General features: G+C 52.4%; 1 protein-coding gene across 7 annotated transcripts in view; it reads left to right on the plus strand.

Moving 5' to 3' along the window:
- The window catches only part of CEP164 (centrosomal protein 164), a 42,363-nt gene that overhangs the window by 6,817 nt on the left and 22,527 nt on the right, over nucleotides 1–13,019 (plus strand). For all 7 annotated transcript variants that reach the window (XM_063355150.1, XM_063355148.1, XM_063355152.1 and 4 more), the window contains 7 exons: nucleotides 830–988; nucleotides 1,899–2,027; nucleotides 2,417–2,494; nucleotides 5,039–5,149; nucleotides 7,467–7,910; nucleotides 9,426–9,509; nucleotides 10,804–10,887. In XM_063355150.1, coding sequence (XP_063211220.1) covers nucleotides 830–988; nucleotides 1,899–2,027; nucleotides 2,417–2,494; nucleotides 5,039–5,149; nucleotides 7,467–7,910; nucleotides 9,426–9,509; nucleotides 10,804–10,887 — 1,089 coding nt within the window. The remainder of the gene's footprint in view (nucleotides 1–829; nucleotides 989–1,898; nucleotides 2,028–2,416; nucleotides 2,495–5,038; nucleotides 5,150–7,466; nucleotides 7,911–9,425; nucleotides 9,510–10,803; nucleotides 10,888–13,019) is intronic.

Below are 13,019 nucleotides of genomic sequence, written 5' to 3' on the forward strand. Positions count from 1 at the left end.
ACTTCTGAATACACACATGCTCCGCTAGAAGCAGCAGCGCCTGGCAGCACCAGCATGCCGCAGCCAAAAGCCTGGCGTGGTTTGCCTCTAGCTTAGCCTGTGCAGTGCCTCACGGGGGGAGGCTGCCTGGGTGGGGAATTTTACGAAGCCAAACAGAACGGTCACATTTCTGGGCGAAGATAACTCGACGTCAGGCACGCGTTGCTCAGAGGTGAGGATGCTGGATGGCTGCCAGGGCTCTTGCTGGGCTTTGGAAGGAGTGGTGCGTTTGGGAGCTTCTCGCGGGTGTGCTGCGGCAGAGCTACTGGTGTAAGGCGAGGAAGCGGCCTGGAGGTCGGTCTGAAAAGAAGTGGTAATTGCAGCTTGTGGAGAGTAGGAGGCTTCTTGTCAGCAGAGTGGTTTCTACTTCGCTCGTTTCCCACTGCGCAGAGCAGCAGGGCACACGGCGGCGAAGCTCCCAGTTCGCTCGTGGTGCGTGATGGTGGGTAGGAGCCTCTCCTGGAGGGCGCTGTGTGCAGGTCCGTGCAGATGTTGGGAGCTCGTGTGGCTCTTGCTGTTCTCTGTGGTTTTGGAGCAATGCCCACTTCTGTTCTGAATCACCTCACTGCTGTCAAGTAAATCGCCCTATTCAGATGGGTCTTTGGAAGACAAAATGTGAGAGTAAATCAAGCTGCTGTCCTTACGTGTCCCACGTGCTGGTGGTCGCTGGGTGTGGGGTCTCACCAGCAGCTTTTGGGGGGTGGTGGGCTCGGTATCAGGAGCCAGTGCTTGCAGGGGGGAGGGCGTTCACCCGTGCCCTCCTGTCAGCAAGTCCCTTCTGCGCGCTCAGCCCTCAGGCACCCAGCTTGCCCCCGTCCAGCCGCCCCTGGGGACCCTCGCTCCGCTGCGTGGCCTCGCGGCGTCTCCGGCCGGCATCCTTCGCGGGTCCCTGAACTCGGACCTGGGGAGCTCGGTGGACTCCAGCCTTGTGGCCAAAGGAGGAACGCAGGTAAGGCTCCGTCTTCTCCAGGAACGTGCCCTGGGAAGCACGCTCTGCGGAAGGTCACAGGCATGGTGATACTTAGAAGCTTAAATGGCAGAATTCGCGATTTCTCATCAGTTTTGAAATACTTCTGTCTGTTAAAAAACCACTTCCCTACTCTGTCTTTCACTATATTTCTTCTCTTTTGCTATTTCTAGGGAGCCCAGCGCTAAATTTATGCTGAGCTTTATTCTGCTATGTTTAGCAGATTTAAAGAAATAATTGCTTCGATTGTTGTTGGGGGAGGGGGGAAGTTTAAGTTCATTTAGTAGAACTTTGATTTGTCTCCAAATGAAGCATAACATACAGTATAGATAATATATTCTAATAAATATTTTCACTCAGCTATTTGCTGAGAGTAAAAAAAGTAAAGAACAATTTTCTGGATGAATGTAAGATTGGCAATCATGTCAATGATTATTTACAGAATGTGACCTTTGGGTCAACAAAACAAATGCGTTTAGTGGTAACAAATTGATCTTTTACAGGAAAAGAAAACAACACATGTGCAAAACATTATACAAATCAACACCTTCACTGAAGGTTTTCTTCTTGCTGAGTTAAGTCTTGTCACTGGTGATTTCAAAGGCTTTGTTTTGTTATGGTCTTGACTGAGTTGGTGTTTTGAGGCCCAGGCAGGTTTTGCGGACGTGCTCCTGTAGGACAGGAGCCCCTCTGGTGTAAGGGAAAGCACGGCCTCGTCAAGAATACGTCACCTCCCAGCTGGACGTGGCCCTGCAGAGCAAGGGCAGCAGCGTAATCCTGAGCACCTTCGCAGGATTCGGCAGCTTCCCTGCCGCTGGCTGGTGTCTCGGTGGGTTTGCCTCCCCTCTCTCTTCGTTTGTCCTCTCACTTCCCTCTCTCTCCGACCTCGCAGCCTGCAGAGACCTGTAAGCCCAGCAGCCAGACCAAGACCTTGCTGGGCTTGGTCTGCGAAGAGAAGAGTTCCTTGAGCACAGCGGCTCTGGATAAAGGGAGGAACGAAGAGGAAGAAAGCGAGAATGAGGTAGTTGGTATGCCTTGGCTCTGAACTCGTGTCGTTAGCCGTAGTGCATGAAGCCTCAAGGAGTGAAAAACTGATGCTCCCCCGGTAACGGCTGACTGACCGTGGCAGTTCCATTTGAGTCTGGGCCTTAATTTGTGCTCTGTTTCCTCTGTGTTCCTTGGTCGCCAAAAAGCATCTAATCCTATTTTCTCATGGTACTCCCTAGAAATCAATGTCTGCCACAACGTATTGTCCAGAACAAATTGGCCGTAGGCTTATTGCCTCGGTGTATCGCTGTGGCTCTGCTGCCTTATTTCACTGGTTAGGAACCCCCAGTCCCTCCAGCGTGGCCTGTGGGATTGCAGAGGTCAGAACTCAGTGTTGGCCATCTCCTTTTTTAATCCCTTTAGAGTCTCCATGGGACAGCAAGACTGTTCAAAAACCTGCACATGGATGTCAGCGCCCTGGGAGGCAGCTTTGGCTCGGAGGTAAGACGGCGGGAGATGTGAGACGGGCAGCAGAGGAGCTGCGGCACTGCCCAGCGCGAGTGCAGGAGAGGTGCCAGAGGGACGGGTTTCGTGTGTTATTTAGGAGCAGGAGTAACCTGGAGCAGGCGGTTGGAGAGGAAGCACAGCAGCAGCGCTGGGGGAGTGTATGGGAAGGCAGATGCAGTCCGCAGGGCACGGCGGTGTGGGTGTCCGAGGCAGGTTTGTGCTTGAAGGAGGATGCTTGCGGTTCGGTAGATGGGATTTAAGGAGATGGCATCTTTGCACAGGGTGGAGCTCTCTTTCACTCTGAATGGAGAGACACACTTAGAGCCTTGTAGGTGTGATGGGCGAGCTGGAAATCGGCTCTTCCAAGGAGCAGCAGAGGGTCTTGGAGAGGTGCCTTGCCCTTGCTGTGGGAGGAAGGCTTCTTGAGGAGGAGGCGCGGTCTGCTTCCTCACTGCTTTTTTCAGTACATGTAGAAAGAAGACTGTTCTCAGCTGAAGTGGCGGTGGTGGCATTGGGGACAGGAGAGGGGACTGTACTCTGGAAATGCCGTTCTTGCACTGTCACTGGCTTCCACAAGAATCTTGAACTAACCTAAAGCCTGTTTTCTTCCTGCACTGCTGATAAATTCCCCGGCGCGGACGCAGAGCGTCAGCATGAGTTCAGTCCACGCGTGGCCTCGCGCAGGCACCGCTTTCCCTGCGGGCGTGCGCTCTGCCTGCGCGTCCTTAGTGCTCATCAGGCTTAAGGTGACAAGGGCACAATGGGGAGTGCGGTGCAAGCAGCTCTGGTGATTCGGCCTGGCTATTTGCACTGACGTTAATCCTTTCTTACCGCTTTGAAAATTCCGTTCCAGTATCTGAAAGGCAAATTAATTTCTTTTAAAGTATTTTACAGTATTTCCCTTATCCTTTTCACAGCATACAGAAATTAAGCTGTAAAGCACTTTGCTGGAAAACCCATTCACGGCGCTGGGCAGAAACTGCAAAGGCTTATGCTAAAGTGGATGTGAAAGAAAGGCCCGACTCTCGTCTCCCAACAACAAGCAGCCTGTCAGGGTCCAATTTGTCACTGAAATGTTCACGTGTCCAGGAACAAAGAGCCATCTTGGCATTTCAGTGCCGCTGCAGGGCTTCAGGAATCTATTATGAAATGGCAATTGCTGCCCAGCAGCCAGGCTCTGTTAACCCAGATGGGTGATATCTTAGTCCTGAGAAGATATTAGTGCCCCGCTGGAAAATATAATTCACTCGTAGTTCCATGAGATGGCAGTAGAAAGGCATTCCTATAAATGAACCTCAGCCTGCAGCCCGAGCCATTCTCCAGCTTCCTTATTAAATGGAGAGAAGGAAAGGATTCATATAGCGAGCCCTAAAGGGGGGAAATGTAAGCAGTAACGGGGTGAAGTGATGCAAAAAGATGGGCTTCCTATAGATCAGTGTTGGACACGTATTCAAAGGAAATAAGCATGTGGTTTTAGGGACTTGCTGGGACCCAAGGATGTCGGATGAGAGTGGAGGCCGCATCGAAGATGGCACGAGCATCTGGGAGAGAGGGAGGAGAGGCAGAAAGAAACGCAGCCCCCTCCAGCGGGCTTTTCTGGAGCAAGGAGTGAGTTAAGTGGGGAAAAGGCACAGAAAATGAAACCCGAGTCAGATGCTGGAGCACTTGCTGGAGGTGTTTATGTGTAGCTAGAAGGTACTCTTGGAAAGAGGGCCTCTTCTAGGCAGCCTGGTTTGCTTGGCTGCTCGTGGGGTTAGCTATCGCCTGAACCTCCTGAATTCCTGTTGTGGAATAGTTGCTGCAGACATGTGAGATGTGCCCTAAAATACAAAAGGGCTTTGGGATACTGCTGGGAGGCGCAAGAGGACGAAAAGGTCTGGAAGCATCTCTGGGTGCCTGGGGAGAGGGTTCCATGGCAGCAGAAGTGATCCCCTGGTGTAGCGCTTGCAGCTTGGCAGGTTGGGTGCTCTGCCTTCTGTACAGGTCAATCTCTGGGTAAACACTGGGAGTCGAGGGCGTCCGTGATGTGGTGGGAAATTACCGTGCGAGGCTTCTTTACCAGATGGAGACGTGTGAAAGGGAGCTGTCTCCGTAAATAAACATTGCGCGATACAGCTTGTGTGTTAATGCAGAGAGGTATGTGCAGGACGCAGTGCTGCTGGCTCCCGGGAAGCGAAGACATCCATGAAATGCCAGCGCGGGGATGATTAGTGAAAGGGGAGGAAAGGCTGCTGTGTTCATAGCCTCGCGCTCCCTGTGCCGAGAGCTGTAGTGGGCCGTGGCTCGTGGGGAGCCCTGAGCCGGGAAGAGTCCGGCAGCACAGCGAGTTGGCCAGCAGAACAGCACGCGGAGCATAGACAGTTTGATATTTGGGAATCTGGGGCTATGAGCTCCTTGAGCATAGGTTGGAAAGCTGCTCAGCTGAGAGCTCTCAGCAGTGGGTGATACGCAGTGGTGACCTGTCACGGACGGGTGACCCTACCGGCTGGGAACGGTGGTGTGGGGGCTTTTGCTGGTGGATGTTACCTCACCCGCTAGGTGAACAGCAAAGCAGAGGAGGAAAGCTCTGGCAGCCGGTTAGCTGATGTCGCTGAAGCGGATCTCCAGCACCAAAGGAGTCCCGCGGAGGACGCTGGCAGCCTGAGAGAGGTGACGAGTGGCTCCGGCATCATGGTCCCGCTTGCGTGGTGTCACCGCAGCTTTGCATGCAGTAGGCGGCTTCTAGTGTTGTGGTGTGGGTCTGAGAGCTGCTTGGTTCGTTTCTTTTGCTGGTTAAAGCATTGCATGCACGGAGACAGGTGTAAACTTAAAAAAACAAGGACGAGTGCTACCCAGATGAGGTCTGGCAAACCTAATCCTCTCTACTTCTGTGCCTGAGAGCAGCCTGAAGCTGGGGAGCATATCACCTTTCAGAAGCGTTCCGTATGCTGTATGAGACTTGTTTTCCTTTTTTCCTTTCAAATGTAGACAGAATGTGATTTTTTCTTTTGGTGTAATCTCTCACATTCAACCTGTTAAAGTCCAAAGAGGTAGCTTGACATGATTAGGATTCAGTTTTGGTGGCTGCTGTTCATACTGACTGTTCATCTCTGGACCAGATGCCTTTCCAAAACCCGATCCTGTTGGTATCGACGTGCTTTTCTCTAGACTTATGCCCATCACTGGAAGTAGGGATTCGATAGGCAGAAATTTCATATCAGTTAGTGTCACTCAGCTGCAGGTAAAAACGTGTTACAGCTTGTGAAAAGATCAGCTAAAGCCAATTATAATCTGACTGACTTGTCCTAGCTTTGAAATCCATGGAAAATCCATAGTCTGTTTTTGCAGGAGGAAAACCTCCCTCCTCCTCCATCTGTGTGTCCGATTGGCATCGTTCCCTCTTCTGGAGAGTCGCATTTGTGCTCACTGAGGTGTAATGTTAACAAAAGTTTTGCCTGTGTCTGTCCTTAAAACAGGATTCTACCAGCTAAAGAAATTATTCTGGGATATTCCAGTAACTGAGGCAAACTTGCCTGGAGAGAAGTCTTTCAGTGTGGTATTAGTGGATGCGTTGGTATATTCTGTTGTGGTGTGTGTGCTCCTCAAAGAGAAACACCCGAGTACCGTTGTGAAGCAGAAGAATCCCAATTGGTCTCATTTGGCGTATCTCTTGGGCACTGCCAGAAGTCCTGGAGAGGGCTCTTTAGGAACGCTCTAAAAGAAGCCTGTCCAAAAGGGAGCACAGCTTTTTCCAGATGCCCTAATCCCCAGGTAAAAGGGAGCATAATGAGGAGTCTTCTGCTGGAGTAACGCTAAAGATAGGCAACTTGCACGTGTTGTTCTGGAATAAAGACACGATCAAGGCCTTTGCAGAGCCTTGTGTGGCTGGCTGGTGATTCAGTGGGGTGTCTGTGAACCTCTGCTAACCAGGCACCAAACTGGAAAGGGGCCATAAGCTTTCATTTATTGCTCTGCAAATTGCAGGTGAGGCTCTGAACTGCAGTTTTTTGGGAAGTACCCTGTGATTCGATTTGCCTGTCCTCCTCTCGAGTTTGATGGATGGCGCTCTCAGCCCTGAGAAGGTCTCTCAGACAAATGATGTGCTAGAAGATGTTATTTCAGTTTGCTGCGGCTCCGGGTTTAAAGCTGACAGCGTTCCAGTTGCACTTTGATAAAAATACATCGTTAAAATATGCGATCTGTGTATGGTACACGCTGTACGCAGGATGCAGCTAATGTTTGACAAGCCACCACAGCATTAATAAAACAGCGAGAAAGTAGGACGTGCTAGCGGTTTTGTTTGCATACTGATGAGGGAACCTTTTCCTGCTTCCTCCTGGCTATCGCACTTTTTAATGTGAGTTCTCTGGGCTCCCCCTTGCTGGGAAGGCGGTCGAACCTTTGGGTGACTAAGCTTTAATTTGGGATTGTCTCTTCCCAAGGCCAGTGGGTTCTGCCACTTGTCGGTCTAGTGTGTTAGCTCGTCATGGTCTGGTGCTGAGCTCCGAGCGGTGGCTTAAACTGGCGCCTCCCCTCACGTTTGTCCTGACGGAAGGTGGCATCCTGCCTGCTCTTCTCTGCTTATAATTTCAGGCAGAACTTAAATGTCCGGTAATAGTCTCGCAAACTTCCATCTTCATGCGGAAGCATAAGTGGGCCTACCGCAGAGCGCGTAGGGTGCTCCGGGGGGCTGAGGGGTGCTGCAGCAGCCACTGCCAACTCTTATCTGCAGACACCCCATGAATAAAAAAGCAACCGAGTTCAAAAAAGAAAAAAAAGTCTGAGCCCAGGACATGAGTGTGTTTATCTTGAAGTTCCTTGTCTTTGGAAGGGACTTCATGAAAAGAAAGCAAGCTGGTCTTGAAGTCACCCAAAGCTTTGCGATTTTGCTTCTTGCTGTAGAACCTGTGCTATTTCCGACCCCTGCATCCTCCCGGAGAGGGGGTAAAGAATGTTGTAGCTATAATTGTGTTTGACTTGTGCCTAGAAGGAGTCTTTAAAATCAAGACATGCTGAAGAAAAGCCAGATTCTTCCTTGGATTCTGCTGCTGCGTGCCCTCCGACTCCAGTTCAAGTCCTTCCTGGAGATGCTGACAGTAGCCTGTCTGGCCAGAACAAGGAGGAGTCCGGTGGCAAACTTGCTGGGAACGAACTACTGGGCAAGCAAGATGCTGAGGTGGAAGGTGACATCTCTGCAGCTGATGAGCTGCCAGAGCCTCCGGAGGAAAGGAGCGCGGCAGGGACAGATGTGCCCAGCAGTTCCAGGCAGCCTGGAGTTGCATCTCCAGCTGCTGAAGCCGCTGAGGCCGATCAGCTGGCAAGCCTGGCTGCCACCGTCGACACCGGGTCTGTTGGGGAAAAGATAGCGACTGAAGTGAGGGAAGAAGCAGCAGCTGATCTGAAAACAGACAGCAGGCTGGATGCTGGCAAAGTAAGAGACCGGGATTGGTGTCGAAGTGGCTGTGGTTGTTCCCGTTGCTTTGTAAGGCCCCGAGTCGGGAAAGCTCTTTGAGCACTTACTCGTTTTGTGTTAAGTCAGCGTAAGCGCTTTCCTAATCAGCGGGGTGTTCCTGGGGGGGCACGAGTGCTCTGAGCTTCCAGATTGGAATCTTCCGTACCGAGCTAGGAAATCATTCCTGTATGTGTACACAAAGTGCTGTCCAAAGCAACCGACAGGCAAAAACCCCCGAACTGTGACGCGTGTTTCGAGTCTTGGAGGAGAAATGTCTCAGCTTTCGGTGCTGCCATCTGTACTGAGCGAGCAGGTTTCGTCATGAAGTTCGCACCAAGCCCAGCTGTCCGCGCTGCTTTGTTTCGCTCCTTCTGTTGTTTCTCTCAGCTTATGCAGAGACGGGGCAAAAGTGTAAAGCCAGCTGCGATGTTGGCGGCTCCGCAGAAGGATGTGGCAGGGAGGTGCGAGGTCGGAGCGGGGAAGGACGGGACCTGCAGGCTGGCTCCAGAGCTGTAGCTTGAGTCCGTTGAGCACAGTGCCTCCCAGTCTGCCCACCGCTTTTCTAGCGCTCTCTGGGAGAACTGGGGAACAGCTGACTGCAGTCATTGGAACCAGGGTATTCGATTGCGCGCGCTCTGGCGGGAGAAGGACCGTCAAGTGTCACAAGGTGCAGAGAGGTTCATGGCCTGGCCCCTGCAACAGGGGTGCCAGGCAGTTGTACTCTGTCCGCTCTCGTTCAGTGCCTTCCAGACACGTTAGAGTAGGAGATCTGAAAAGCTGGCTCTCTCCAGTCAATCTTCCTTCCTGAGGATTTTGGTGACTTTTCTAGTTCCATTGATATTAATGTCTTTAAGAAATAATAAGCTATAAAACTCAGCCTGGAAAATGTGCTCCGTCCCGAGGAGTGACAAGTTGGAAGCTTTGCTTTTACAAACACTTACCTGTGTGCTCGCTTTGGGCACTTCTGCTGGAGTCAGCAGGGCTACATGGGCGTTCGCGTTGCTCACTACCTATTGTTTCATGATGGCTGGGAACACAGGAGTCCTCGCTGCAATTCGGTAGGCACAGCAAAGCCTACCTTTAAAGTCCTTTTAAGATCACAGTGTGGCTTAAGATCTTCTGTGGGGCTTTACCCATTTGTGTGGTGGCCTGGGGAGCTCTCAAAGCTGCAGAGATCCTTGCAGAAGGAACCGAGGACAGTAGGCAAGTGGCCTTTATCAGCTGTATTTGAAGAGCACTCCTCTGCCCTCCCCAGTCCCTTCTCCTACCCCTGCCCTCTTTCCCCAGTCCTTATCTCCGTCAAGTGGTGTTTTGTGCTTGTCTTGTGGGTCACACCCTTAGCGTCTTTCCTCTGATGTTCAATCACCTCTTCTTCCCTACGTTATAGAGAGGCCAGATTTGCCTTCCCGTTATCGTTTGTCAGCTTGTTGGAAACCCCTAAGTGAAGCCGCAGGGATAAGACATGTACAGGTTATAATGTGTATCTTCTCCCAGCTTTCGAAGGCATCCGAGACCAGTGACTGTGGGGAGGACCTGCAGGTCTCTAACCGCTCGGACCGTGAGCTGATTCGGCCTGTGGTGAGTCACTAAAAGCTCTTTGTCCCTTGGGTGCGGGCTTTACGTTCCTCTGGGAACGTGCAGCCACTTAATGCTGTGCCCACCTCTTGCGGTCCGACTGCCCGACGCCTGAAGCGCGAAGCGATGACCTTACAGCCACGGCACGGGCCAGCAATGTCATCCTGCGCCTAGCAGGTTCTGTCTGTGCGTGAGGTAATATCCCTGGAAAAGTAGGTCGCTTAGAGCTGGGGCTGTACTCGGATAATTGCAAAAAGGAAAATAATAAGCAATGTTAAAATTATGCTTGAAGGGACTCGGCAGCTTTTTCTAAGGGGAGTCTATATGGCTGGGAGCCCTGGCTCCTGAAGGTCCCAGAGGGAGAAGGTGCAGGAGGGTAGCCCTGAGGTGGGGGGAGATGCCCGTCAGCATCTCTTCATCTCCACAGGAAACTGCCGTTGCCATCTGCCAGTGGGAGCAGGGCAGCATGGCCAGCAAATGGCTGAGAATATCATTATTTATCGGTGTTAGTACAAGCCTGCGTGCTGGCAAGTGTCTGCCGCCTCAAACAATACCTTTTGTAGTGCTCGCTTGTGGGCACATGTGCGCACAGACACACGCGCTCCGTGTGTGCAGCTGAGTGCAGGGACCCCCAGAGACTCTGCCAGGAGGGAGAATTAGCTCAGAGAGTGAGGAGCTTGTGGGCAACTTGCAGGAGCTGACTCTCAGGAAAAAATCTCGGGAAGTCTGCGGCAGGATCCGAAAAGAGAGCAGTAGAGGCTGGAGGAGGATCTGCTGCTCGCTTTGGATGTGCCGTGTGTGACGGTGGTGTCCCACAGTGTCCTCCCTGTGTGGCACTGCAGCCCCTGGCCTCACAGGGAGCGTTTCCTCGGGCACCATCAGCAGAAGGGGCCTCTGTGCTGGTGGCCCAGCCCACGGGGAATCCTGATGTACCGAGCACCCTGTCTGCCGTCGTCCCTGCAGGTCGCTCTGCAGAGACCACCTTCCCTGCCTGTGCCCCCACAGCTCAGGAAAGCGAAAACCCAACTCGCTGCTGGTCAAGCCGCTAACACAGCCATCTGTCTGCCGTACAGATATGCCCTCTGCTTGGACGCCGGCCAGTCTTGCTGTAACCTCTGCTGTGTCCTGTAAACCTTCCTGATTTTTCAAATATCTAGTGCTACAAAAGGCTTGCTGTCAGTGGGTTGGTGGGCATGGATTTCAAGCTATGTTAGGATTTTGTTCTATTCTCTCAGGATATCTAGCAAAACCTGCATGTGCCCGTCAGACACTGATCCTTTCCTGCTTTCTTCTTTAGGACCTGGGTTTCCGGAGTCAGCTTTCTGAGCAGGTACTGGATGTGGGGGTTCTCTCTCCTGTTTTGGACGACCCCACGTGCAAGGTAAGTGCTCTATATGTGATCAGGGACCAGTCTGTGAATAGGCAGGGTAAAAATACTGTATTGTGCTGCACTAATCACAGTGATGCTATTGGCATAAAGGCTTTGCAGAGGCAAACACAAGTGGTGCGTTAGGTGTCAGGGATGGGAGCAGCGCTACTAGCACGTTGGCTTTTCTGCAGAGATGAGACGCAGGTAGCTACACAAAGAACACGCTCTGTGAGCAGAGGTGGCTTGCGAGGGCTACACGCATGCAAGCTCGCGTGTGCTTTCCCTGCCCCAGTGCGAGCGTAGATAAATGGCTTTCCTGGGAATGGTGGGAAGCAGTGTCTATTTTACTCTTGTGAGCATATTTGTCCTTTTCTTTCTCTTAAGCAGATGGGAAGGATTTGCGTAACAGAACACGATAGCATAAATGGGAAGAAAAGGAGGTTAACTCTCTGACAGATCTTAGTATAGGGAAGCTTATTTATAAGCATTTGGTTGTCTTGCCTGCCCTCGTGTAGGGGGGAAAATAGGCTCTTTTCAGTGAGTCTGGCATATGAAGGAGTGCATGTATGCATGCACACGTCTGTTCTTCCTATGTCCCCTTACCCCAGGAGGTAGCTATGGTGGGGCACTTCTGACTGAAGAAGGTTGCTGTGCATCTTGAGGCTTTCTTTGTCTTCTCAGCGTGTTACTGAGTTGGCTTCCTCGGCCCCACGTTCCTGTTGAGCCCTCTCAGCTGCCCCTCTCCCGCAGCATCCCAGCTCATCAGCGTGTTGGCTGGAAGAGCGTGCCGCACGGCGAGGCGGAGGGTCAGGCTCCAGCTGGGGCTTACTCAGCCTTGCTCTGATTGTAAGTGAGTTGATCAGCTGCACTGGAGGAGACCTGGAGTGGCAAACTCGCCACCTGCCCAGCAGAGAGGAGCAATCCAGTTTGTAAGGTTTTGTCTGGAGAAGACACCTGTCCTCTTGTGCCTAATAATGAGCATAATCAGATGCAAAGGGAAAACAAGACGCATGCCCGCTGTGTTCTCCCCCTCTCCCTTTTGCGGAGGCACAGTCACTGTGCATACAAATGCCTCGTTGGAGCAGCCACGTTGGGAGTTTATTACAGCCCGGTCTTGAGGAGAGGGGTGGATTTGAAACGGTGCCCCTGCAGCTCTGCAGCTGCTCTTTTGTGTTGGTAGACAGAGGCTAGTCTGAAATGAGACTCTGGCTTGTAGGAATGTGCTTACATCCATGTAGTGAGCTTGCCTTGCTTTGAATATGTTGGCAAAATATTCTCTTTTTAAAAGAACCACCTGTGTCCCTCCGTGAGCATAGTATTGGAGGTTTTCGGTTAGCGTGTTTTGGCAGGAGCCGTGGTAGCTTGCGGAGGCCACGTGGGACGCGTCCTGCTAGACCCGGCTGCTCTGCTGGCAGTGGGGAGGCTGCTCCGTTCACCCTTCACTTAGCAGGCGTTTAAAGCGCTGGCATCCTGCTCCGCTGGCGCCGCTCAGCGCTGGGGGTGAGGGTGGTGAGGAGCTGGAAGCAGGCGTGCGAGCTGAGCTGGTGTGTGCTGGAGACCGCGGAGGAGATCCTGCTGAGGTCCCTTGGGAACTGTGCTGTGCAGAGGGAGGAGACGGCCCGTTATCTGTCATCCTGCTTTCCTGTGGCTGCAGGTCTGGCTTTGTATCGTCAGCGTGTGAGTTGTCCTCTGTGGGACGCAGCCTGGCATTTCAGCAGGGCAGAGAAGCAAGCTGCTTGCAGTACTGGGGCTGCTGGGGATCCTGAGGCAGCGGGAGAGGCAAGGCTCTCCGGTAACCTCACAGACAAGGCTTAAAATCAGCCCTCGTTCCCTGCAGGCAGGTGCTGTCTTCACCTTCTCAGATGTATCCCGAGACTCCTGCAGCCTGTGACTTCTGGGGAGAGACTGCCCTCCCGGGAAGGCGTGTTGGGCAGGAGTGCGGCGGTGGCCCCGCGCGTGGGCTCAGCAGCGTTACTCCGTGACTGGTTATCCCTGTTCCTAGGAAGATCTCATTCACCATTTGTCTGGCTTCTTTCCTCTCGCAGGCAGCAGTGACAGAGCCCGTTTTGAGCCGGGAAACATTTGCTGAGCTCCTCTGTTCTCGGGAATTGAAGTCATTATTTACAGTGGGGCAGGAGGGGGCT

This window comes from Chroicocephalus ridibundus, chromosome 18 (assembly GCF_963924245.1).
Source record: "Chroicocephalus ridibundus chromosome 18, bChrRid1.1, whole genome shotgun sequence".
NCBI lineage: Eukaryota > Metazoa > Chordata > Aves > Charadriiformes > Laridae > Chroicocephalus > Chroicocephalus ridibundus.